The sequence below is a fragment of the Microcaecilia unicolor genome, chromosome 6 (assembly GCF_901765095.1).
Source record: "Microcaecilia unicolor chromosome 6, aMicUni1.1, whole genome shotgun sequence".
Lineage (NCBI taxonomy): Eukaryota > Metazoa > Chordata > Amphibia > Gymnophiona > Siphonopidae > Microcaecilia > Microcaecilia unicolor.
Window position 1 is genome coordinate 60,574,194 of NC_044036.1, and position 27,669 is coordinate 60,601,862.

At 43.0% G+C, this 27,669-nt stretch overlaps 1 protein-coding gene across 4 annotated transcripts in view; it reads right to left on the reverse strand.

Moving 5' to 3' along the window:
* TTLL7 (tubulin tyrosine ligase like 7) overlaps positions 1-27,669 on the reverse strand; it is a 324,337-nt gene that overhangs the window by 64,764 nt on the left and 231,904 nt on the right. For 3 of the 4 annotated variants that reach the window (XM_030206297.1, XM_030206296.1, XM_030206298.1), the window contains one exon: positions 25,832-25,912. In XM_030206297.1, the coding sequence (XP_030062157.1) occupies positions 25,832-25,912 (81 nt within the window). Of the gene's footprint in view, positions 1-22,711; positions 22,771-25,831; positions 25,913-27,669 lie in introns of those variants that run through there. The other variant, XM_030206299.1, reaches the window with a different exon arrangement.

Here is a 27,669-nt window from a genome sequence, read left to right on the forward strand (position 1 = left end):
TAAAGTATGGGGGTGAATTCTATATATGGAGCCAAAAAGAGTGTTATTCTATAAGCCACCCAGGGATCACACCTAACTTTAGGCGCAGCCATTTGCACCAACTGAAATGTGGTGGAAATGCACATGCCTAAATTGGGCGTGTATCCCCTGTATTCTACATCAATGTACATAATAATAACAAAACTTTATTTATAACCTGCATATCTAAAACATTATATGAGGGGAACAAAAAAGAAAATACAAAGTAAAATACAAAAATACAAGTCACACTACAATAGTTTAGTATCATCTATCTATTTAAACATAAAAAACAAAATCAACAGTTGGCTTGGCCATATGTCTGAACAAACAAATAGGTCTTTAAACCTTTCTTAAACTGACCAATGGAGGGCAGGGAGCGAAGCTCTATTGGAAGAGCGTTCTATAATTTAGGACCACAAACATAAAAAAATACAGGACCTATATTCCTCCAAATGAATCTTCCTAAAAGATGGAATCTCGAAGAGCTGTTGTTGAGATGACCTCAAGGAGCACAAAGGCTGATAGCACCTAAGAGTGGAGGAGACAAATACTAGGAATGCTCCTGTTCCACCTATGAGCTTCCCATTTCCACTCCTTTTTTTTTTTTTTTTTTACTCATGCATAAAATTTAGGCACAGATCCCACACCTAAATTTATGAAAGTTCTAAATAGCTCGTTATTCAATTAAACTGCACTCACAAATTGGGCATGTACCCAAATTTGAGCACACAATTTTGGGAGACTTTTATAGAATTAGGGGAATGATGTGCAATTATGCACTTTTACAAAATTATTTTGGAAAGGGTAGCTAATTTTCCGATTTCAAAATCTTGGGGCAGGGGGCTCTAGGGGTTTGTAAATTAACTGAGTGGGAACACAAGACTGAAGATTTCCCTAAGGTGCCTAATACTCTTGCAATGACCCTGTCTACACAGTAGTATTTTTGTCTGTTAACAATATAGTCATAGCAGTGCAGATGATTGAAACAATCAGGAGGAAAAAAAAAAGATAATGCGGCCCCGAGTGTTCTATGATTATCCAAAAGTGGAACAAAACAGTGAGGGCAAATTTAAATTTGTTTTAATATCATTGAAAATTATCTGGTACATGAAATATACATCTATCTAAAGAAAGACCCTTTAATGTAATTGGAAATTAGAAGCAGCTGTGGCCAGACATGGCATAAATTGACATTTCCTACTCAAATTGTTTGCCATCTTATATATATTGTATCGCCTGTGGCAGTGTGGCAGATTGAGGCATCCTGCTTAGTACAGGCAACATGGAGTGCCCCACTTAACTCAAAATGAATCTGGAAAACTTCCCAGACTACAGAGTGCATCTGCCTTTTTGAGCTGTACTTTAGAGGATGAAGCAGAGGCTTGGAGATATGAGGGTATATTTTTTTTCATTTCTAGTCTTTCAAAGTCTAGCAATATTCTCTGATTTCCTACTAGTACTCTAATTGGTCTTTCTTTGACTAACATTCATTGGGCTGCAGTCATTGCCACCGAATCCATTATATCACCTATGATATGTTTGTCCTATGATGGAACATGTATCTTATGTTCTTAATTTATGACTTATAATTGTGGGGTTCCAATCTGAGTACAGGTATCTCAAATACCTCAATAGAGCCTTATCTACACAGAGAGGATGACAAATTTTTGAGGTTCTATTTAAATGCTACTGATGTGGGCATGCTAGTTAGGATGAAACTTTACTATATGCTTTAAAGCATTAACAATACCACAATCAGGAATGTCAAACTCATTTCAGTGATAGGTCAGATTAAGTAGAAATATACTTAAAAAGGAGGCTGCCCCACTCCCTCCTCCACAAGTCAAGGAGTGGAGGGAGAGTTAAAAATATATTTTTCTTTTTTAATAATTTTTTATAAAATATATTTTGCCATGGTTACCGTGCCTTTAAGAAGTAGCCTGGATTGGATATTGTTACCCTTTGTTAAAATAGTTATCAAACAGATGATGGTTCCTTTAAAAGGCAGATGCTTTTTTTGTGTTTACTGTGTGGCCCACAGAGACATCTCATTGATTTTCCAAGGGCTGCTGAGCAAAGATGGTATCCATCTATCAAAGAAGGAAAAAATTGTCTTCAGCAGCAGACTGACTAACCTACTGAAGAGGGCTTTAAGCTAGAATTGTTTGTGCTGGGTGATCAAAGCCCCCAGGTAAGTATAAGCCTTAAGGTAAGTGAAAAATTAAATCTCTACACAAATGGGAAAAAAGGGTAACATCTAGAAAGCAGTGTATACTAATGCCCATAGCATGGGAAATAAGATTCTGTATCTAGTGGCTGTGATAGAAGAGGCTCAATTGGATTTAGTAGTGGTCACAGAGATGCGGTTCACAGAGAACTATGACCGAGAGATAGTTATACTGGGCTATATATAGTCTGTTTAGGAAATACAGGGTAGCAAGAAGGGGAGGAGAAGTGACATGTGTTGAAGATAATATTAAAGTAACAGAACTGCTGGACTCAAAGGATAAGAGGCACTGTGGGTCAATCTGGAAAGAGGGAATGGAAAATGTAGTTACATTGGTGTGATATACAGGCCTCCTTCACAGACAGAAGAGATTTAACTGAAGACAATCAAAATATAGCTGTGAAAGGGGAAGTACTATTAATAGGAGATTTTAATACGCTAGATCTTGTTTGGGTTATCTCTTTTGTGGGGTCTTCTAGAAGTAGGGAGATCCAGCAGTTTGTAATGGAACCCACATGGGATAGGGACATACTAGACATGGTGCTTACGAATGGGGAGATTGTTTCTGATGTTATAGTAGATGATATCTGGCATCCAGTGATCACCGGATGATGTGGTTTAAGAATGTATGGAGAAGGATCATTCAAAAGTGAAGCTTCTAGATTTCAAAAAAACATTGTTGAGATGGGGGATTACCTCAATGATTTGTTAGTTGGATGAGAACATCTGGAAGAAAAAGGAAAGCAGTGGACAGAACTGAAAGGAGCTATTTTAAGGGGAACAAACGTTTTTTGGAAAGGAAAGTATGTATTGTAAGCCACACTGAGCCCGCAAATAGGTGGGAAAATGTGGGATACAAATGCAATTAAATAAATAAATAAATATAAACAAGAGGAAAAGAAGACTGCTTTGGTTCTCAAAATTAGTAGCTAAAAAGATAAAGAAAAAGAGGTTAGCCTCCATAAACTACAAGTGATTGCAGAAAGAGAAAGTTAGGCAACAATATCTGGGAAAGCTAAGAGAAGCTGGTAATGCAGCAGTGATTGGAGGAAGTGCAAAAGTGGCATTGAGACTCAAAGATGAAGGGAAGAAATATGTAGAAGTTGATAACAATAAGGCAGAACTGCTTAACAAATATTGCTGTATGTTCACAGATGAAGGGCCATGAGTAGGAATACAGAAGATGAACACAAATAGGAAAGAAATTGTGGTAGACCTTGAACAGTTTTCAGAGGACTAAGTTCATGAGGAGCTAGCTAAACTATAGGTGGAAAAAGTGATGGAGCCGGATGGCATACATCTAAGGGTGATGAAGGAACTTAGGGAAGTTCTGGTGGCTCCACTCTCTGACCTTTCAATGTTTCTTTAGTGTTGAGAGTGGGCCAGAAGACTGGAGAAGGGCAGATGTGGTCTCTCTCCACAAAAGCAGAAGTAAGGCCGGTTAGTCTGACCTTTGTAGTAAGTAAATTAATAAAAATGCTTCTAAAACAACAAATAGTGAGGTTTCTGGAATCCAGCAGGTCTCACTAGAGGCAGGTCTTGTCGATGAATCTGATTAATTTCTTTGACTGGATGAACAGAGAGTTGGATCGAGGAAGAGTACTAGATGTAGTATACTTAGATTTTAGCAAAGCCTTTGACACAGTTTCTCATAGACTACTTATAAATAAACTGAGTGCCCTCAGTATAGGCCCTAAAGTGACTAACTGGGTTAGGAATGGATTGAGTGGAATACGACAGAGTACTGGTAAATGTAGCTCACTCTGAGGAAAGGGATGTTACCAGTGGCATGTCATAAGCTCTTAGACCAGTTCTTCTTAACATTTTTGTAAATGATACTGCCAAAGAGCTACCTGGTAAGGTTTGCAGATACCAAAATCTGCAATATGATCGATGGTGTAGATAACATAAGGTGGAACCTATCGAAGCTTGAAGAATGGCCCAGATTTCGGCAACTAAGACTTAATGCTTAAAAAAATGTATTTGGAGTGAAAAAAACTAAAATAGAGGTACAGTTTAGGTGGTGAAGTATTTTTGTACATGAAAGAGGAGCAGGACTTGGGAGTGATCATATGTGATGATCTTAAGATGGCCAAGCAGGTAGAAAAGGTGAGGGTGAAAGTTAGAAGGATGCTTAGGCCGACAAGAAGTAGGAAGTGATAATGCCTCTGTATAAGTCTTTGGTGAGATTTCAATTAGAGCACTGTACCTTCAAAAAGATATAAACAGAATGGAGTCGGTCCAGAGGGTGGATCCTAAAATTGTCAGTAGTCTTTGTCAAAAAATGTATGGGGACTAACATCTCAATATGTATACTTTGGAAGAAGGATGAGAAAGGGGAGATATGATAGAGACATTTAAATGCCTATCCAGCTTATAATCGAAAGTAATCGCCGGCTATTTCCCGAAACAAATCGGGATATGGCCGGCGATTTCGCAAAAGCGGCGAAAAGCGTATAATTGAAAGCTACATTTGTGATAGCTTTGCCGCTTTCCCTTCGCCTCGCCGGCAAAAGTTCAAAGGGGCGTGTTGGTGGCGAAGTGAAGGCGGGACATGGGCAGGCTTGGGCATGGCTACCAGATGGCCGGCTTTCGCGGATAATGGAAAAATAAAACCCGGCGATAAGCAGTATTTCGCCGGGTTTAGTTGGTCCTTTTATTTTCACGACCAAGCCTCAAAAAGGTGCCCCACACTAAAATTATTAAAATACAAACCTTTTTTGCCACCCTCAAATGTCATACCCAGCACCCTGACAGCAGTATGCAGGTCCCTGGAACAGTTGTTGTTGGTTGCAGTGGACTGCAGAAAGGCAGAGCCAGGCCCATCCCCCCCTACCTGTTCCACTAGTGGTGGGTAATGTTGAGCCCTCCCAAACCCCCCAAAACCCACTGTACCCACATGTAGGTGCCCCCCTTCAGCCCTTAGGGCTAGGGTAATGGTGCACACTTGTGGGCAGTGGGTTTTGGGGGGGATTTGGAGGACTCAGCACACAAGGGAAGGGTGCTATGCACCTGGAAGCTAATTTGGTTGTTTATAAAAGATGTTTGAAGTGCCCCCTAGGGTGCCCGGTTGGTGTCCTGGCATGTGAGGGGGACCATTGCACTACAAATGCTGGCTCCTCCCATGGCCAAATGCCTTGGATTTCGCCGGGTTTGAGATCGCCGGCAGTTTTTTTCCATTATCGCGGAAAAAGAAAAGTGGCGATCTCAAACCCGGCTAAATCCAAGGCATTTCGCTGGGCCACACCATAATATCGAAAAAAAAAGATGGCCAGCCATCTTTTTTGAAAATACGGTTCCGGCCAGCTGTTGCACCGCCACCAAAATAGATCGCCGGCGACGTTCGATTATTCCCCTCCATGTGGCATAAATGCACAGGAGGCATTCTCTTTTTAAATTAAAAGAAAACTCTGGAATAAGAGGGTATATGATGAAGGTGAAAGGGGACAGACAGGAGTAACCTGAGGAAATACTACTTCACAGAGGAGGTAGTGGATTCATTTAACCGCCTCCTCGTGGAGGAACAGGCATAGACAGATTTTGACGACAGGGGGAGAAGACTTTTCTAAAATAGGCGCCAGTCAGTGTCAGCCAGGCAGCAGGCTGATGTTTTTGTTCAGGTGCAGTAGCTGTAGCCAGTAATGATTAACACAGGCTGCCACAGCTGCATCCTGCCTATGAGGAAACAGGAAGTTACATCAGGAGGCGGGATCCAGGAGAGGTCTTGCGACTGGCTGGAGCAGGCAGCCTGTCTTCTTAAATGCAATTGAAAATATTCAGACTGTGATCCTCACCTCAGGAACAGTATATACACTCCCTTCCACTGCTAGACACTGTTTAAATCAGATGGGCTTCTGTTTGTGTGGTGACTCTACAGGATGTGGAGACCGTTGGTGGCCCTTGCCTCAGAGACTGTTTTCAAATAGAGCCAGACACTGTGAAATAACACAAAACCCTACAAAAAGACACTTAAAACCTATACAGAAAACTTACCACACTAACAGCCCTAACCCACCTATGAAAAAAGTACTACATAAATATTACACTGAGTCCTACAGCACCAAACTTACCAAACCATAACAGCCCATCTATGAACCCATCTATGAAAAGGCACTGCTGTAAATATTACACTGGGCCCTAGAACATCAATATACCTGCTACTGGGAAACTGGAACAAGCTGGACTGTTACAGATTACGGCACAGACACTACATGCTAGCAGAATCCTTCACCTCAGTTGGATGATATGGACAGATACTCATCTGATATAGAATAGGGAACCACAAAAAAACATGCAGACAAAAGCTGAAATGGAGACCACCCCCTTCATACCCGGCCCAAGAAAGCCAGACTCTATAAGCAGTACAATACTAGTAAAAGAGAAACAGAAATGTATTTTCTCCTGTACTTGGCTAAATAAAAAAAAAAAAAACATTTCACAAAGCAGGCACATCTCAGTCCTTAAAAAGTATTAAATAAATATAATTGTTTTCTTTTCTACCTTTGTTGTCTGGGCACTTTGTGTTTCAGTCCTCTAAATTCTTTTCTGGGTTGCCCTTTCCATTTCTTCTCCCTCCTCTTGTCTTCTTCCTTTCTTTCTCTACATCTGTTTGGCACTGATCTTTCGTTTTATGTTATTTCCCCTGCTTTTCTCATCTCTTCATTTGTCCACCCATTTGATTTTACTCTCACTATCCCTTTCTCTCACCTTTTAGTCAGTCTCCTTTTCACTTTTCATCTATCTACTAGCTTTCCCTATCTCCCTCCCACTGGCCCCTCTGTCTCTCTCCTTTTCCAGTCTCCTATCCCCCTCCTCATCATTCACCCACTTCCTTACTCTCCCATTCCCACCCTCTGTACTCACTCTCTTAGCCTTCATCTACCCTCCACTGCCTCTCATCCCCTCACCAGCCCCAACTCCATCTCCATCCCTGTCTCTCCTTCCTTCCCTTGCTTCCAGACTATTCTTCTATCTTTTACCCTATACCCCATGTCCTACTGCCTCTTCCACCATATTTTAACCCCATTTTCACCCTCACACAATCCCTTCAGAGACTCATCCCCTTCCCCCCATACCAGTCTCCAGTACCCCCATCTCTTTTCAGTGCCTCTCATCCTCTTGTCTTCCAGGTCATTCACATTATGTCTCAAACTTCCTCCCCCTTTTTTTGCCCCTCTTCTCTATTTCATATGCTCACTCATTCCCCCAACGCATCAACATACCCCCATTCAAACTTACCAATGCCAAGTACAAGAATTCCTCAAAATTTCCCATTCCATCTATCCTATCTATAATTCCCTGTTCTGTTTCCCAACACGCTCTCATTCAATCAAGTTCTAGTCATCTTCTGTTCTGTTTCCCAACACGCTCTCATTCAATCAAGTTCTAGTCATCTTCTGTTCTGTTTCCCAACACGCTCTCATTCAATCAAGTTCTAGTCATCTTCTGATCTGTTCCCCAACACACTCTCATTCAATCAAGTTCTAGTCATCTTCTGATCTGTCCCCCTTCTACCCTTGTCCCATCCATATTCTGCTTTCCAACGACTTCTTTCCATTTGACATTTATTCTTTCTTCATTTCTACCATCATTCCCTCTGTGTTCTTATCTGTCATGTCCAGCACCTCCTCTCTGTGTCCCTGTCCCTATTTCTCTCATGTTCAGTATATGCCCTCTGTGTCATAATCCCTACCCTGTCCAGTTTCTCCTCTCCTCCCTTTCTTCTGTACCCCCCCTCCCCCCCCAGCCAGCCAGCACTTTCCTGACCCTCTCCATGGTACCGCATCTCTTTCTCTCTCTCTCTCTCTTTGGCTCCAGCATCTTCCCCTCTCTTCATCCCAGCTCTCTCTTTCATGTTCCCTTCTCCCTCCCTGTAGTCTGGTGACATTTTCTCCCTACCCCCTATGCAATGTGGCATGTCTTTTTTACCTTCCCTCCCCATCTCCCTCTCTTTTCAGCATTACCCCCAGTGTCACCATCTCCCCCTTTCCAGCATTACCCTTTGTGTCCCCATCTTCCCCCTATTCCAGGACTGTCCTCCCATGTTCCCATCTCCCTCCCTTTCTAGCACAATCCCTCCCCCATGTTCCCATCTTCTTCCTTTTCTAGCATTCTCCCCGTACTTCTATCTCTCCTCCTTTTCCAGTTGTGTCCCTATCTCCACTTTTTCCAGCATTCCCCCCTTATATCCCTATCTCCCCCTTTTCCAATACCTCCTTCTTCCTTCAACCGCTCCCTCCCCGTCCAATACCTTCTTCTTCTTTCAAAACCCCCATCTAGTACCTCTTTCTTCCTTCAAATGCTCCCCCAGTCCAGTGCCTGCTTCCTTCAACCCACCTCCCTGTCCAGAACTGCTTTCTGTTCTCCCTCACCCCCAACCCAGACCATCAAACCTCCTTCATTTAGCGGCCCCTGCAGCGTATAACATGCTGCTGCCTGAGCCAGCATCGGATCCTTCCCTCTGTGTGTCCCACCCCTCTGACACAACTTCCTATTTCCGCGAGGTACAGTTTAATATAAAATTTTAAATTTTATTAAGAGCATAACAATAATAAAATGACTAAATACAATCAATAGGCAAATTGAAACTTAGCAATAGGACCGAAATGAAACAAGAATATACACATTTAACAGCACTGTAGAACAATCTTGATAAATGTTAGTACAATACAAACAATAACATAATAGGCAGAATGAAAGAACATTAAAATTACAAAGATATGGTATGATGTCCACCTCATACCAATGAAACACCTAATAGCATCGATATGATGCTAATGCTGTTCGTATAATACAATGAAACATCTTATTATACAGCTAAGAAAGCAACTGTAGTTGAGCTATATAGATGGAGACAAGACAGGTAGTACAAAGGCAATTGGAATAAATACCTACCAATACGCTACCTACGTTCCTATACCCGCTCCGCCGAACACCTCTGGAGGAAATCTCGGGCCCTTGCTGATTTCTTACACTTTAAGTTCATGCTGACCCCCTTCCAATCTGCTCTTTTACGTGCCAAACAGGATTATTATATCCAACTGACCAACTCTCTTGGCTCTAACCCTCGACTTCTCTTCACCACATTGAACTCTCTCCTCAAGGTGCCCCCTCCCCCAACTCCCTCTTCATTATCTCCTCAGACCCTTGCTGAATTCTTTCACGACAAGGTTCAAAAGATAAACCTTGAATTATCTACCTCGCCACCTCTCCATCCACTAGTCCGTTCCCCTCTCTCTCCTTCCCCTCATTCCTTTTCCTCCTTTCCTGAAGTTACTATAGAGGAAACTACACTTCTCCTTTCTTTCTCAAAATGTACCACCTGTTCCTCTGATCCCATTCCCACCCACCTTCTTAATGCCATCTCACCTGCTCTTATTCCTTTTATCTGTCACATTCTCAACCTCTCACTTTCCACTGCAACTGTCCCTACTGCCTTTAAACATGCTGTGGTCACACCTCTCCTTAAGAAGCCTTCACTCGACCCTACTTGTCCCTCTAATTACCAACCCATCTCCCTCCTCCCTTTTCTCTCCAAATTACTTGAGCGTGCTGTTCACCACCGCTGCCTTGATTTTCTCTCCTCACATGCTATTCTTGACCCACAATAATCTGGTTTTCGCCCTCTCCACTCAACCAAAACTGCGCTTACTAAAGTCTCCAATGACCTATTACTGGCTAAATCCAGAGGTCAATATTCCATCCTCATTCTTCTTGATCTTTCCGCTGCTTTTGACACTGTCAATCACAGCATACTTCTCGATACCCTGTCCTCACTTGGATTCCAGGGCTCTGTCCTTTCCTGGTTCTCTTCCTACTCTCCCTCCGCACCTTTAGTGTTCACTCTGGTGGATCCTCTTCTACTTCTATCCCTCTGCCTGTCGGCATACCTCAGGGTTCTGTTCTTGGTCCCCTCCTCTTTTCTATCTACATTTCTTCCCTTGGTTCATTAATCTCATCCCATGGCTTTTCCTACCATCTCTATGCTGATGACTCCCAAATCTACCTTTCTACCCCTGATATCTCACATTGCATCCAAACCAAAGTTTCAGCGTGCTTGTCTGACATTGCTGTCTGGATGTCTCAATGCCACCTGAAATTAAACATGACCAAAACCGAGCTTCTCATTTTTCCCCTCAAACCCACCTCCCCACTCCCCCCATTTTCTATTTCTGTTGATGGCTCTCTCATTCTCCCTGTCTCCTCAGCTCAAAACCTTGGGGTCATCTTTGACTCTTCTCTGCTCACATCCAGCAGATCGCCAAGACCTGTCGTTTCTTTCTTTACAACATCCGTAAAATCCGCCCCTTTCTTTCCGAGCACTCTACCAAAACCCTCATCCACACCCTTGTCACCTCTCGTTTAGACTACTGCAATCTGCTTCTTGCTGGCCTCCTGCTTAGTCACCTCTCCCCTCTCCAATCGGTTCAAAACTCTACTGCCCGTCTAGTCTTCCGCCAGGGTCGCTTTACTCATATTACCCTTCTCCTCAAGTCGCTTCACTGGCTCCCTATCCGTTTTCGCATCCTGTTCAAACTTCTTCTACTAACCTATAAATGTACTCACTCTGCTGCTCCCCAGTATCTCTCCACACTCGTCCTTCCCTACACCCCTTCCCGTGCACTCCGCTCCATGGATAAATCCTTCTTATCTGTTCCATTCTCCACTACTGCCAACTCCAGACTTCGCGCCTTCTGTCTCGCTGCACCCTACACCTGGAATAAACTTCCTGAGCCCCTACGTCTTGCCCCATCCTTGGCCACCTTTAAATCTAGACTGAAAGCCCACCTCTTTAACATTGCTTTTGACTCGTAACCACTTGCAACCACTCGCCTCCACCTACCCTCCTCTCCTCCTTCCTGAACACATTAATTGAGTTGATTTGCTTACTTTATTTTTTGTTTATTAGATTGTAAGCTCTTTGAGCAGGGACTGTCTTTCTTCTATGTTTGTGCAGTGCTGCGTACGCCTTGTAGCGCTATAGAAATGCTAAATAGTAGTAGTAGTAGTAGTAGATGGGTGGCTAAACTGAAGGCAAGTTATATGTACAGTTCAATATGCTATGAGGAACTGGTCTGAGTTACTGGGTGTCTCATACTGTTTTTTTCTTACCTTGCCCCATCATTATGGAACTCCATTCCATGATACCTGAAGACCGCGAGCTCCTTCATCAGATTTAAATCTGGAATAAAAGGCATTTCTCCTCTATGGCATATCCCGATTTAAAGGTGACATCAGTAGTTTCATACAACTTGGGAATCCAATGCAGAACACCCATTATATTCCACAGGTTTCTCCCCATCTTCCCCTTTCTCCCTTTGTTCTAGTTCCTCCTGTCCTCTCTATTTACCTCCTCTTTAAATTGTCATTTTTGTAATTGAATGATTGTAAATCGCTCAGGTACTGCTGAGAAGGGCTGTATAAAAAGTCAACAAATATCTGACCTGCATTAACAGGCACTGCTGACTAGACCCCAAAACAGATCTGTCTCTTCTGTGTCATCTCATAGTAACACAGCAGCATAGTAAATGATGGCAGATAAAGACCTACATGGTCCATCCAGTCTGCCTATCAAGGCAGCCAGAGCCACACCTGCCACTTTGTGCAGATTACACTCCTTCATGATTAAACACTGGCATCATAAACAGGGCAGTCGGTAATTCGCCACAATGCCAACCCCATAACAGCCATGATATATGATGCAATCTTGGAAGAATGGTTTTGTATTTTGTCTGCAGCATTGTCAATACATAATTAAATCAACAATCGAACAATGTTGCTATCAATATTTTATTTGCTAAATTTTAACTCTAAGATATCTTCCCCTCAGAGGATCCAAGATGGCGGCAGCATGGTTGTGAGTGCTCATGCCATCTAGTCAATCCCTTACTATTATTTGCAGATCTTACTTTTCCTTCATTCTTTCAGATGGGCAAACTTAAGGATCCGACTCTCATTATGAGTCTGAGGTACCTATAGTATTCTATAAGTTATGTACATAAGTGTACGCTTTACTCATCCCCTGCTTAGACACTACCCTTGTGTACATCCACCTTCAAACTATGTGCTATCAGAAATATACAAGTACAACAGTTACCTAATAGTGCTTAGATGTACTTTTGGCATTTATACACATATATGTGTACATATGCATGTATATGCCATTATTCTAATAATTTACACACACAATCAGTGTGTAAATGTTAATGTCTATTTTATAGAATTACACCCAAAATGTGCATAATCAGAATGGTTCGAGCTAATTGACCTGCAGTCTGGTTGCATTAATTTTCCTAACTATAGCCCAAAACTTAAACCTCATCTTACGCTCTTAGTAATGGAATGACATCAGATAAAAGGAGATCAAACAGCTTTGTTTTACCTGACAATTGAAACTATTTTCTACTGCTACTTTAATTTGCACAAAGCTTAAACACTCTCCAAACCTATATGTAGCAATCATAACAAGAAAATCTAAAAACCCAGTGGAAGGCAGTCTGTTTTTCAGACACTAGGCTAAACCTCTTAATGAGCATAAACATCAAAATAATCAGATAAGAATATCCACAGTCTATGTGGGAGGAAAGTCTACTACAGTAGTATTAAGGTGAAGCAGCATCACTTCTTTGGGTACCTGTAGAATTCTTTTGCTTAGGACTTTCCCCACAGCTACTTGTAAAGCTGGCTCCAACAAATTTTGTAATTTTATGAGATTTCTACATGAGTTTTGCCCTCACCTCTTCCTAGTCCTTTATTTCTCTTCCCCTTGCTCTGTCTGGTAATAACATTACAATTCTGTCACCAATGTGCTCATAGTAAATTATACCAGATCAATTCTACTGTAGTAGGAGAAAACAATCATTCACCAGTCATCTGTTAACAGATACATCTAATAGTGTGGTATGTAATGTCACAAGTGTATACATAGACTTGACTTCTCATTATATAACATCGAGTCACATCATGTTGAACTGCATCAGATCAAAAGGAATACAATCAATCCATATTTTTTAAAGATAGAATGTTTGCAGGAAACTTATAGAAGCTCTGTCATCCAAATCAGAGGTTCTCCAAAGCAAGAGCTCTTTAGAAGCTTGTGGAAAGCACACTCCTATAATTACAGTTCAGCCGTAACTAGGCAATTCTGAACAGTATGTTCTGCCATCATCACAAACCACTGCATGACCAGCGCAAAATTATCAGTTACAAACTAAATTGCACAAGAGAAAAAGACAGCTTGTGAGCAGGATGACTCACTTCAAACACAGCAATATTCATTAACGAGGAACTCTACAAAGTGACTACAGTTGTAGAATACTGAAATGAAATCCCTCTCAATGGACAAGAAAATATACATCCACTTCCTACTATGTAAATATTATACTGTTTTTCTGTCATCCAAGTTTTGACCATCAAAATTGCAAATTCTGTCATCTTAAGGGTTTGCTTCAATTTTCTGATTTATTTGCTTTTTCTTGTATAGTTTACAGTCTTGTACAATGTTTGTTTCTTGTCTCATCAATTTTCTCTCTTTTTTTTCTCTAGAAAATTCATTGTGTATTTGATCAAATTTTTAATTTGATCAGACAACTGTGGATAACAAGTCCTCCAGTATTAAGGAAGCAGGGTGCGGAAACTCCTTTAAGCTCTGATCCTAAAACTGGCTTTTCTTTTAATGAAAAATTTCTGCAAATTATACTATGGCCCCAGGCATCAAGACCCCCCTCTTATGAAAAACAATGAACCTAGTAATTATTCCAACTCCACTTGTGATGGCACTCATTGATCCTGACAATCACATGCTAAATTGCTAACAATTTTAATTATAAATTAAGTAGAACTACTCTTGCTTTATCTCTATGAACAAAAGAGAAAAGGAATGTTTACTTTCTATACAACTTGACTGTGGTTGTTATTTTGACACCAGGAAGGGCAATTATGGAGCTTATTTTCAAAGCATATGGACGTCTCATAAAAATACATGTACGTCCGTTTTGGACGTTATGAGCTGGACATCTCTATTCTGACTTTGACGCCCTTTCGAAAAAGCCTCTCCACAGGGTAGGAAATTGGCATCTCACTGTGACAGGAAAAAAATCCTTGGGGAGAAATTCAGACTTATTTCTAGGCATTTAAACTAGAAGGCGGAGGTGGCATATGGAGGCAGTTCACTTCAAGTGGTCACCCTCAGCTAAAGCTAAAAGACAAGATGTGTCAGTAGAAAAGAAAGCAATGAAAACAACAATCTTAGCAAATCACTTCTTACCAACACAGCAAGAAGTGAGACTAAACAAGAAACTAAACAGAAGATAAAAACTCCACTGAAATGTTGATGAAAAGCGATGACCACAAATGCTCGCAGTCTAAGCAATAAAGTTCATGACCTTCAAGCCCTGATGTTGGAGGCAGACTTAGATGTTGTTGCAATCACGGAGACATGGCTCAATGGTTCCCATGAATGGGATGCAAACATACCAGGCTATAATCTATTTAGGAAGGATAGAGATGGTCTTAAAGGTGGAGGAGTAGCTCTATATGTGAGAAATGATATCGCAGCGACTGAAATGACAGGGACCTGGGGAAAGGAAGGAGCGATATGGATCACCTTAAAAAGAGATGATAGAACCTTTGTCCACGTTGGTGTTGTCTACAGACCTAGGACACAATTGGATGAACTAAAGATCTGATCACAGATATTCAAAAGTTGGGAAAGAAGAGAGAGGTGCTGTTGCTGGGAGATTTCAATCTGCAGGATGTAGATTGGAAGGTTCCATCTGCAGAATCGGAAAGAAGTAGAGAAATCGTGGATGCTTTTCAAAGTGCTCTGCTCAGACAAATGGTGACAGAACCGAGGGACGCTGGATCTGGTGCTCACAAATGGGAATAGTGTGTCAAATGTCCGACTGGGTGCCCACCTGGGCAGCAGTGACCATCAAACAGTTTGGTTTGATATGACAAATGAAGTGGAGGGTGGCCACTCAAAACTCAAAGTCCTGGATTTCAAGCATGCTGACTTTAGTAAAATGGGGGAATACCTGAGGAAGGAGCTGATGGGCTGGGAGGACGTAAAAGAAGTGGAAGGACAGTGGTCCAGGCTGAAAGAAGCTATAAATATGGCCACAAACCTTTATGTAAGGAGAGTAAATAAAAGCAAGAGAAAAAGGAAACCGATATGGTTCTCCAAGCAAGTGGCTGAGAAAATAAAGGCTAAAGAGTTGGCGTTCCTGAAATACAGAAAAACTCAAGAAGAGGAACACGGAGAGGAATACCGGATGAAACGGAAAGAAGCCAAGAGAGAGAGACGTCTGGTGAAAGCGCAAGTGGAAGACCAAATGGCTAGAAATGTAAGGAGGGGTGACAAACATTTCTTCAGGTATATTAGTGAAAGGAGGAAGACTAAAAAGGGAATTCTGAGACTGAAAGATGCTGCGAACCGCTATGTAGATAATGATGAAGAAAAAGCAAATTTGCTAAATAGATAATTTTGTTCTGTTTTCACAGAAGAAAATCCTGGAGAAGAACCACGATTGACTGGCAAAAGTACATATGAGAATGGAGTGGATATAGCACCGTTTACGGAAGAGAGTGTGTATGAACAACTTGAAAATCTAAAAGTGGACAAAACCATGGGACCGGATGGGATTCACCCCAGGATATTGAGGGAGCTCAGAGAGGTTCTGGCGGGTCCTCTTAAAGATTTGTTTAATAAATCCTTGGAGACGGGAGAGGTTCTGTGTGACTGGAGAACAGCGGATGTGGTCCCTCTTCACAAAAGTGATAGTGAAGAAGCTGGAAACTACAGGCCGGTAAGCCTCACTTCGGTTATTGAAAAAGTAATGGAAGCGATGCTTACAGAAAGGATAGTGAATTTCCTGGAAGCCAATAAGTTGCAAGATCCGAGACAACATGGTTTTACCAAAGGTAAATCGTGCCAAACGAATCTCATTGAATTCTTTGACTGGGTGACTGGAGAATTGAATCATGGATGTGCTATAGACGTAATCTACTTAGATTTCAGCAAAGCTTTTGGCACGGTTCCCCACAGGAGGCTCTTGAATAAACTTGACAGGCTGAAGATAGGACGAACTGGTTGAAGAACAGATGCCAGAGGGTGGTGGTTAATGAAATTCACTCGGATGAGGGAAAGATGAGTAGTGGAGTGCCTCAGGGATCGGTGCTGGGGCCGATTCTGTTCAATATATTTGTGAGTGACATTGCCGAAGGGTTAGAAGGTAAAATTTGCCTTTTTGCAGATGATACTAAGATTTGTAACAGAGTGGACACCCAGGAGGGAATGGAAAACATGAAAAAGGATCTGCAGAAGCTAGAAGAATGGTCTAAGGTTAGCAATTAAAATTCAATGCGAAGAAATGCAAAGTGATGCACTTAGGGAGTAGAAATCCACGGGAGACGTATGTGTTAGGCGGTGAGAGTCTGATATGTACAGGCGGGGAGAGGGATCTTGGGGTGATAGTATCTGAGGATCTGAAGGTGACGAAACAGTGTGACAAGGCGGTGGCTGTAGCTAGAAGGTTGCTAGGTTGTATATAGAGAGGTGTGACCAGCAGAAGAAAGGAGGTGATGATGCCACTGTATAAGTCGTTGGTGAGGCCTCACCTGGAGTACTGTGTTCAGTTTTGGAGGCCGTATCTTGCTAAGGATGTAAAAAGAATTGAAGCAGTGTAAAGAAAAGCTACAAAAATGGTATGGGATTTGCGTTACAAGATGTATGAGGAGAGACTTGCTGACCCGAACATGCCCTGGAGGAAAGGAGAAACAGGGGTGATATGATACAGACGTTCAAATATTTGAAAGGTATTAATCTGCAAACAAACCTTTTCCGTAGATGGGAAAGTGGTAGAACTAGAGGACATGAAATGAGATTGAAGGGAGGCTGACTCAAGAAAAATGTCAGGAAGTATGTTTTCATGGAGAGAGTGGTGGATACTTGGAATGCCCTCCCGCGGGAGGTGGTGGAGATGAAAACGGTAACGGAATTCAAAAATGCGTGGGATAAACATAAAGGAATCCTGTTCAGAAGGAATGGACCCACAGAAGCTTAGCGGAAATTGGGTGGCAGAGCTGGAGGTGGGAGGCGTGGCTAGTGCTGGGCAGACTTCTACGGTCTGTGCCCTGAAAATGGCAGATACAAATCAAGGTCAGGTATACACATAAAGTAGCACATATGAGTTTATCTTGTTGGGCAGACTGGATGGACCGTACAGGTCTTTCTCTGCCGTCATCTACTATGTTACTATGTAAACAATTGAATTGGAGTACAAAACCCACACAAGTATCTCCTAAGGAAGCTTGTCACAGAATGTTTAGCGACCCACCTGAGGCTAGGGCACTTAGAGGGTCTATCACCAGCACAGCTTAGGTCTGCCTGCACCTGCCACTTGTGCTCTACACTAGCACTCTCCTCCCACTGACTGGGTCCAAACTGCCTTTGGGCAAGACTCCCACTCTCAAATTGTCCCCAATGATTTCTAGGTTACAGAAGCCACACTCCCAGTGGTCCCACAATTCCTAGAATAGTTCATGGGGAGTACAGGACATATAGCTGTTCACAGGGCCTCAGCAAAGAGATCTTTCTCTCTTTTTTTCTCCCTGGCTAAGACTGGGGGAAAAGCCAGTACATCCTAGATGAATTGAGCTCCTGGGCCAATCAGAGCCCAGAACAACAAGCTTTCAAAAATATACTGCATTTTACTTCATGTGTTAAACTAAAGAAAAAACAGGAATTTCTCTATATCAGCTTTAAAGCAAAGAAACACCACCTGCTATATCCAGGTTTGGTACCCCAATCTCTCTGGACTCATTTGCTAACACTACCTCTGCAGTATGCCCTGGAAGAATAGCATGGTCATAATAGTCATGCTAGAGCCAGAGTCCACAAGCCCAGCTACCTGGGTCTGATTCACAGTTACTGGGGTGCTGTAGTGTTGTGGAAACCCATCTGCTTCCTTGCTTGATAAATGACCAGAAACTTTCTGTGCTTCAGCAACTGCATGGGCCTCCTTTGTGGGACTGCAGCCACCCACAAAAGCCACCAGTTTTGGTGCCAGAACTGAAATGCTCTGTAGAGCAGGCTTGGGATTATCTGGGCAATCTGCCTTGAAAAGTCCTGTACGCCCACACTAACAAGGATGTTCATGCCTGAAGTCTTTAGTTTTTTGGGGAACACTGGAGGGTTTGCAGACAGTCTCTGAGGTTGTAGGGATATTTGGCTTAGGGCCCTGATAGCCCTTAGATCGTGGCTGCTGCGGATAAGGATGGCTTCTCTTTGCCAACCAGGGATGGTTAGCCATAAAGATGTCTGCCAACTTAGTCGCATTCTCTGAAGTACGGGACTGGTGACCTTGAATATGTTCTCTCACCTCTGGATGAAAATGCTGAAGAAACTGCTCCAGGACCATTAAGTTTTGGCAGTCCTCCAGGGTTTTAACCTCAGCTCAACTGAGCCACCGCTGGTATCTTAACTGGATCACAAACTCACTGTGAATATCATCCGCCCCCTTTTGCAAAGTCTGGAACTTTAGTCTGTAGGTCTCGGGGGTAATGGTTCAACAAAGCTTTGCACACCTCCTCAAACCAGGAGCATGTCTTCATGGACAGTCCTTGGAATGGCTCAAGTGCTCTACCAGTGAGCTTTCCTCCTAGATAGCACACCCAGTCTTGAAGAGGAATCTCATTGAGATGGCAAATTTTTTCAAAGGCAGTTAGATATCCATCTATGACACCTTGGGTATCATCAAACAGTGCAAAAAAGTTGGGCCCGATCCAGGCTGTGGATCCTGCCTCAGGCCTTAGCTGCAGGGGTTGGGAGGGAGCTTTGGATATGAGCCATTTCCAGCTCCATCTTTAATTTCTGCAGCTGGAACTCCCGCTCTTCACGCTGCTGTTCCCGCTCTCTCGCCACTATCGCTCTTCCTGTTCCTCTCGCCGCAGCTGCTGTTGCTCTAGCCACTGTCATTCTAGCATGTAGATCTATAGGATCTCAGCTAGTGTGGCATCTTGCTCTGCCAACTCACAGACCTCTGCCCAAAAGGGGTCCGCTCTCAACCCAGGAGAACTCTGCAAAGGCTGGTTCTGCATCTCCTCCTCGCTGAGGTTATCCGGTTGCTCTTGTGTTAGGTTAGGCACATCCAGTGTCTGAGGGTTGCTACCAGCTGCCATCAGCATGCTGCTAATCTCCTAACACTACCAAAAAAATTGAATGGGGAAAGGACCCTGTTACTGCTACACTCGTTCACTGTGTTGTGCCTAGAGGATACAGACAAAATACTCTGAACCACTCAGTGGATTGTGACCCTCATCCATACACTGAGCCTGACAAACCCTCCATGCTGCCACCACAAAAGGACAGGGACTGTCACGAAACACCTAGCCACCCACCTGGGGCTACCCCACGGCTACTTAGAGGGTCTATCACCAGCACAGCTCAAGTCCACCTGCACCTGCCACTTGTGCTCTACACTAGCACCCTCCTCCCACCGACTGGGTCCCAACCACCTTTGGGCGACTCTCCCACTCTCACATTATCCCCAGTGATTCCTAGGTTACTGAAGCCACACTCCCAGTGGTCCCACCATTCCTAGAAAACACTCATAGACCCAACACACAAACCATCAGGATTCTTAGTCCGTTCACACAAGCAGAGGTAGTAAATTGTTTATTGTCATGAAAAATTAGAACATTGAACAGAAAAGGTGCAATCAGAAAAGAAATAACAGGTAACTGGAAAAAGATTAATTATAAAACTATCTATACATTTGTTTACAATCTAAATAGTACCTGAGGAGTTCAGGACATATAGCTGTTCACAGGTTATCAAATATAGCTGTTCATAGGACCTTAGCAAAGAGGTTTTTCTCTCTTTTCTCCCTGGCTAAGACTGGGGAAAAAAGCCAGTACATTCTAGATAAACTGAGCTCCTGGGCCAATCAGAGCCCAGCACAACAAGTTTTCAAAGGTATACTTCATCTTACTTCCTAACTGTGTTAGACTAAAGTAAAAACAGTCATTTCTCTGTAACAGCTTTAAAGAAAAGAACCACCACCTGCTGGCCAATAGGAGAAATACACTTTAAGAAATAATAGTTTTACAGCTTAAAACCCATTGTTTTGTCACAGAGCTTTTTCGTACTGCTGGGACATTTGAATGGGAGGGAAAGAGTGATACTCTGGCAGAGAGGGCACCAAAGAGAACTGGAGTTGCCTATTGGCATGGTTGTTTTTGCAATGTCATTTCAAAGCAGACTTTGATTTATCTACAAGATTTTTGGCTTTTTGTTTACATAGAGGAGACATTTTAATTGAATCTAGTTCAACATTCTATAACTAGGTGCATGGCAGAGGTGCTTCTGATTGAGTGCTTTGCCTTTTTAATTTGATGTTTATTATTGTTGAGTTGTTAAAATCCATACATACTTATATTTTTGCAGAGGTGACAAACACTGAATGGTTTTCGTTGCACCATGTGATGAAGCCGTGATTGAGTATGACAGCACACCTTTAAAGTTCAACCCTCGATGAAGCTGTTGTGAAATGGAGGCCTTGTTGGTTTTTGCATCATTTTTAAAAAGATAAATGTTTTGTCGCTGCTTTGGATAGAATTTAATGATTCATCATTGAAAAGGGTTTACCACATCATACTGTGTTTTGATATGAAGGAGGTTTTTCTGGCCAACGATTTGAAGGTACACCCAGGGCTGGTCTTAGCAAGTGCGGGGCCCTATGCAGACCAATTTGGTGGGGCCTCATCCTAGCCCTGCCCCTGCCTTAGCTCCACCCTCACCCTAGCCCCACCCCACCCTAGCTCCACCCCATTGATAAGATTATTCAATTTTTAGAAAACATTTTATTTAGTTTTTCTATTCGCTTTGGTCCCAGTGTCTTCTGTTTTATGCAGTGTCTTCTTTCCATTTGATATTTTTTCTCTCATCATGTCCACCATCCTCCTATGTCCTTATGTGTCCTGCCTACCATCTGTAGCCCTGTCCCTATCCTTTCTCCAGTTTCAGAAGAGGGAGAGGGCCCCCAGTCAGTCATCAAGCTTCAAACTTAATTATATACTTCTGTGGGATAGACTAGACACAACAGCCCTCCTCTCTCCATTCCATTCCTAGATTTACCCTTTAAAAAGGCAATGCATGATCAAACTTTTTGAAAATTAATCTTGTTGCCGTATTCTGATTAAATTGTAATTTTTTTTTAGTACCATATCAGTAAAGCTTTTTGGACTTCTTACATAGGTGTCCTGTTATAAAATTACCCCTCCACACACCATAACTAATTAGAAAAAAAATCCTTGAATTAATCTAAAGAAGAACCCCCCCCCCCCCCCCAAACACCTCACTGTGCCTTAATATGATTGCAAGTATGGGACAAAAAATGGATATAGTCTATAAAATGTTTAGATGAAAAAATATGCATGGTGGCATTCATGCTTCTAAAACACAAACATTTATTAGGAATACATCTTAAAACAAAGATCAAACAGATTAACCCTTCTGCTCTTTCACACTGTCATCTGTCCTTCAGGGTGCAGTGCTCACTGTTCAGATGCTCCTAATATAAATGGTCCCCAATTAACAGCTGCACTCCTCAATCACAATTAATAGGTTTCAGTCTTATTAAAATAAATGCCATTTAAAAAATACACAAGGATACAGACTATGGGCATAATAAGCAGATTAGGAAAAGAAAACATTCATGGAACATATCCTGAAAAATAAACCACAGCATTGCAGCCTGTTCTCCCTACATTCCACTCATCCTTTTTGTTGAAATAGCCCAGATAAATATCCTTAAGATTTCTTAGCAGCTCTATTTAAGTCGCACTCACGTCACACAGTGATGGCTCACCTCTGACCACGACCAGGCTCCAGCTTTTCCTTTCCCGCTCAGTGACTCCCGCCCTCGCCGAAACAGGAAATACCTCATCAGAAGGCGGGACATTGAGCGGGAAGGGAAAAGCTGGAGCCGCTGAGCTGGCGCTGCAACTGTCTGTCAGGCCGGGGCTCGGGGCGTCACGTCACTGCCTGCAACTGTCAGGGTCCGGGGAGCTGATGGCGGGCTCAGCGGCGGACGGGGTGGGCGCCGGTGGCAGGAGCAGAGCGGCCAAGTGGAAGCGGGATCAGGAGGACTTCAGGAGTAGTTGAGGCGCGCCACGCGGGGCCCCCTTAAGCACGGGGCCCTATGCAGCCGCCTTGGTCGCCTCTGCCTAAGACTGGCCCTGGGTACACCCCAGCCTTAAGCCATATTTACAGGGGTGTCTGAGGTCTTTTCCTCCTTTATTCTTATACTTACACCATTTAAGGTGTTAAAACATACATCAGTTACATGATGCCAAGTTCAAATTTTGGTTTTTGAGTACCAGAGGGTCTTTCTCTCATTCCACAGTAGCAGTAATGGCAGCCTGTCCTACCAAATTAGGGTCCTCCATTACCTCCTGTACGTGCAGCCATACACTTCATGCCTGGTTGCTCACCAAGACCAACATCCACAATACTCCTGCATCTGAGAAAAAAAAAACTTTACTTACCAGCACACCCTGTCTCCCAGTGCCACAATTACCCCAGGAACTTCTGCTGCAATATAGCCTTGGCTGCTAGCCACTGTCCTGTAATTGCATATTCTATTTTATTTTTTTTTTAAATTTAATAGCTGAGTCCTTATCCCTGGTGGCTCTGAAGGGCCCTCTGGAACTGAGGCACAAGCTGGTAATCCCCCATCAGAGACCTATGGAGGCAAGGGAAGGAGGAGGGGAATGAACCTGGCCTAACCAGGTTTAGCACCCAGGGAAGAAAGAACCAGCATAGCCAGAACCAAGCCATGCTAGAAGGCTCACTTCCTAGTTTCAGTGTTCTTTTTTTCTTCTCAATCTTTTTTTCTCCAAGGGGGAAGCCCAATTAAAATTCACCTACCATAAATGCCCTCGACCTGTCCTAGTCCACCAGTCTCAGACTGTAAAGGGTGCCTCTTCTACCATCTGCTGAAAACTCAGAAATACTGACTAGTGAGGAGCTGCAAAGGGCACTTAAAAATAGATGTCACTAGTTCAATGGTTCTCATTCTCTATCTGCTGGTAGGAGAAGGCAAACAAACATCTGGACTGGTCTGGTAGGGCAATAAAGAACAGTTAATTTTGGAACTGAGCTGTATACAAAACTGTGCTATGTGTAAAACGGATCAAATGCAGATAACTAATGGATACAAACTGTACATGCAGAACCTGAATCACTCAGGGGGTAGTTACTTATTTGCCTTTTAATGCACATTAAATGGCAAACTCATGCATTATTGTACTGTAACGTTATTTATTTAGTTAGTTAGTTTATTTCATTTAACTCACTGTGGGATCAATAATAATGAGATGCAAAGCACCTCATTGTTATGCAAATCAAATAGCAGAGATTACGTTGAACTCAACAACCTCCTTTATTTGTAGAAAAATAACATTGGCTCAAAGTTAGTGTTATTTTTCCTGCCTGGGAGCTTTAGATCATTTAGATGTGGCCTAATGCTCCGGGACACCATCTTGATGGGGCCAGAGCGGTATAAATAGCCCCCAAGCAAAGACCTCACTCTTCTGAACCAATGCTCTCCTCACCCCATTGAAAACACATTTCTAAATCCTAATCCAAGGCATTCCCCTCCCCAATCATGGCCATCATTTTTAACTAGGAGCTACAAGGAGTAGGAATGACTGGGAATTGCTATCACATTCTTCTGAATCACTAGGGATTCTTTCAGGTAGGCCCATGGTGCCTATGTGGGGGAGAGGGGGTCTTAGACTAGGATTTAAAAAGCTGCTTGTAGGGGGGTAGGAGGGTTGGTTTAGGAAGAAATATCTTTGCTTGGGAAGAGAAGGGGTAGAGGGAGAGAACCACTATTTATATAGCTCCAGCCCCTTTAAGGAAAGGTACCCCAGGAGAATTAGTGGTCAGATGCTCCCAGAGAGCAGAATAGTATAGCTTGTGAAGTTGACCTCAAGTTGTGTTATTCATTTACCACTCAAGTCACCAACCTGCAGTACTACGTTACTTTAAGATAATTCCTATAGTAAACTACGTTGCAGTCAAATACCATATTATATTACAGCTTGGTTACTTATCCCTAAGCTTTTTCCTCAAAAACACAAAATGACAGAAACACTTAGAGGGGCATAATCGAACGGGGCACCCAAGTTTTCCTGAGGACGTCCTCACAGGATGTCCTGGCGAAGGGGCGGAGAAATCCGTATTATCGAAACAAGATGGGCGTCCATCTTTCCTTTTGATAATACTGTCGGGGACGCCCAAATCTCAACATTTAGGTCGACCGTAGAGATGGTCGTCCCCGGTTTTCGGCGATAATGGAAACCAAGGACGCCCATCTCAAAAATGACCAAATGCAAGCCCTTTGGTCATGAGAGGAGCCAGCAATCGTAGTGCACTGGTCCACCTGACATACCAGGACACCAATAGCACACCCTGGGGGGCACTGCAGTGGACTTCAGAAAAAGCTCCCAGGTGCATAGCTCCCTTACCTTGTGTGCTAGCCCCCCCCCCCCCCAAAAAAAAACCCCACTCCCCACAACTGTACACCACTACCATAGCCCTAAGGGATGAAGGGGGGCACCTAGATGTGGGTACAGTGGGTTTTGGAGGGCTCACATTTACCACCACAAGTTTAACAGGTAGGGGGGATGGGCCTGGGTCCGCCTGCCTGAAGTGCACTGCACCCACTCAAACTGCTCCAGGGACCTGCATACTGCTGTCAGGGAGCTGGGTATGACATTTGAGGCTGGCAAAAAATATTTTAGGGTGGGAGGGGGTTAGTGACCACTGGGGGAGTAAGAGGAGGTCATTCCCGATTCCCTCCGGTGGTCATCTGGTCAGTTCAGGCACCTTTTTGAGGCTTGGTCGCAAGAAAAAATGGACCAACTAAAGTCGGCCAAGTGCTCGTCAGAGACGCCCTTCTTTTTTCCATTATCGGCCGAGGACGCCCATGTGTTAAGCACGCCCCAGTCCCGCCTTCGCTATGCTTCCGACACCCCCCCCCCCCCCGGGAACTTTGGTCATCCCCGTGACGGAAAGCAGTTAGGGATGCCCAAAATCGGCTTTCGATTATGCTGATATGGGCGACCCTGGGAGAAGGATGCCCATCTCCCGATTTGTGTCGCAAGATGGACGCCCTTCTCTTTTGAAAACAAAAATGTGTTAGTGAATCTGGGTCATAATGGCATTTACTAACGGGGGGGGAGGGAGGTGCAAGAGTAAAACAAGTTCATTTTCATCATACAATACAGTCATTAACTGCTGTTTCAGAACTCAATGTATCCTACTGACTGGATAATGTTAACAGCAGAGTAGAAAAATGTCCCTAAATTTTCATAACAGCTGTTTTGCAAGCAAACTGTCATTGTTGTAGTGGCAATAAAATGATTCCATCAGCTGCCAAATAAATGTCAGTAACATCTTAAATCAGAATCAGAAAGTACCCTTTGTTACCACTGAGAGCTGAGCTTTCATATACTTTGTTCCAACGTGAAGATCGTTACATTTTGCTTGTCAAATATTGAATAGCTATTGCTTACCTTCTTTTGTTTCATTGAGTCCAGTTTAATCAGCCAATATGAAGCTACTTTTGGTTTATGATATTTCCAATTACTCATAATCTGGAAAACATAAGAAACTGCTTAAAAAATGAAATTAAACCATAAAAAGGCCAGATCCCGTCTACAACAGCAACCAAGCCGGGTCACAAGCAAACTGCAGAAACCAAAACAGCATCAACACTCCATGCTACCAATCCCTGGGCAAGCAGTGGCCTCCCCATGTCCATCTCAACAGCAGATGATGGACCCCTCCCTCCAGGAACCTGTCCAAAACATTTCCAAGTCTTGACACGCTAACCACTGTCACCACATCCCCCAGCAACGAGCTCCAGAGCCCAACTATTTGTTGAGTGAAAAAATATTTCCTCCTATTTGTTTTTAAAGTATTTCTATGCAGCTTCATTGAGTGTCCCCTAGTCTTTGTACTTTTTGAAAGAGTTAAAAATTGATTCACTTCTACTCGTTCTACACCACTCAGGATTTTGTAGACCCCAATCATATCTACCCTCAGCCATCTCTCTTCCAAGCTGAAGAGCCGCAACCTCTGTAGCCCTTCTCTCATATGAGAGGAGTTACATTCCCTTTATCAATTTGGTCGCTCCTCCTTGAACCTTTTCCAATTCTACTATATATGTTTTTGAGATACAGAAACCAGAACTGAATGCAATACTCAAAGTGAGGCTACACCATGGAGTGATACAATGGCAATGTAGTAGTCTTATTTACTATCTCTTTCCTAATAATTCTTAACGTCCTGTTTTGCTTGTTTGGCTGCCGCTGAACATTGGGCAGAAGATTTCAGCATACTGTTTACGATGCTACTTAGATCTTTTTCTTGGGTGCTGACCACCAAAGTGGACCCCAGCATCAGCATCAACTATGATTTGGGTTATTCTGTCAAATGTGCATCACTTTGCATTTGTCCATACTAAATTTTATCTGCCATTTGGATGCCCAGTCTTCCAATTTCCTACAGTCTTCCTGCAATTTTTCACAGTTTACATGTGTTTGAACACCTTTGAATAGTTTTGTGTCATCTGAAAATTTAATCAACCCACATCATTCCAAATAATTTATAAATATGTTAAATAGCACCACAAGATCCTGTTCTTCAAGTAATCTGGACCATTTAATTTAAAGACCTTGAAAATCAGACAGAGGGCCCGATACCCAATGCTATTTAACCGGCCCGGAACAGCTCCTGGCAGGTAAAATAGCGCTTAGCCGGCTAAGCTCTAATATTCAGTGTAAGGTAGCCAGTTATCTCCGCTAAATATTAGCACTTAGCTGCTAGCCGCTAACCGGCTGTGTTGCGCGACTTTGATGGCTATGTGCAAATATTCAGTGCTAAACTGGCTACATTAAGCGATTAAGACAGGCCACTTAAAATAGCAGGCCTATCTTTAACCACTATCAACTTAGGGGCCCTTTTACTTAAGAGTTGCCATGCGGCAACCCAGAACTACTGCCGGCACCTACATTGGGCCACCTCCGTGCACCATTTCTAGTACTAGCAGAAATACAGAAAACATATAACCATAGGGGGTTACCCAGAGGTAATCGGGCAGCATCGCGCACTGCCTGGTTACCGCCGGGTTATCATGGGAAACCTTACCACCACCTCAATGGGTGGTGATAAGTGCTTCCACCCAAAATGGCCGCATGGCAAGTGCGAACTTATCGCACGGCCATTTCATTTTTGGCTATTTTCACCCACTGTAGAAAAATGGACCATGGTGTGCAGCAAAAACGGCCACCGCCACTAGCGCAGAGCCCCTTTTACCACAGCTTAGTAAAAGGGCCCCTTAACCGGCAAG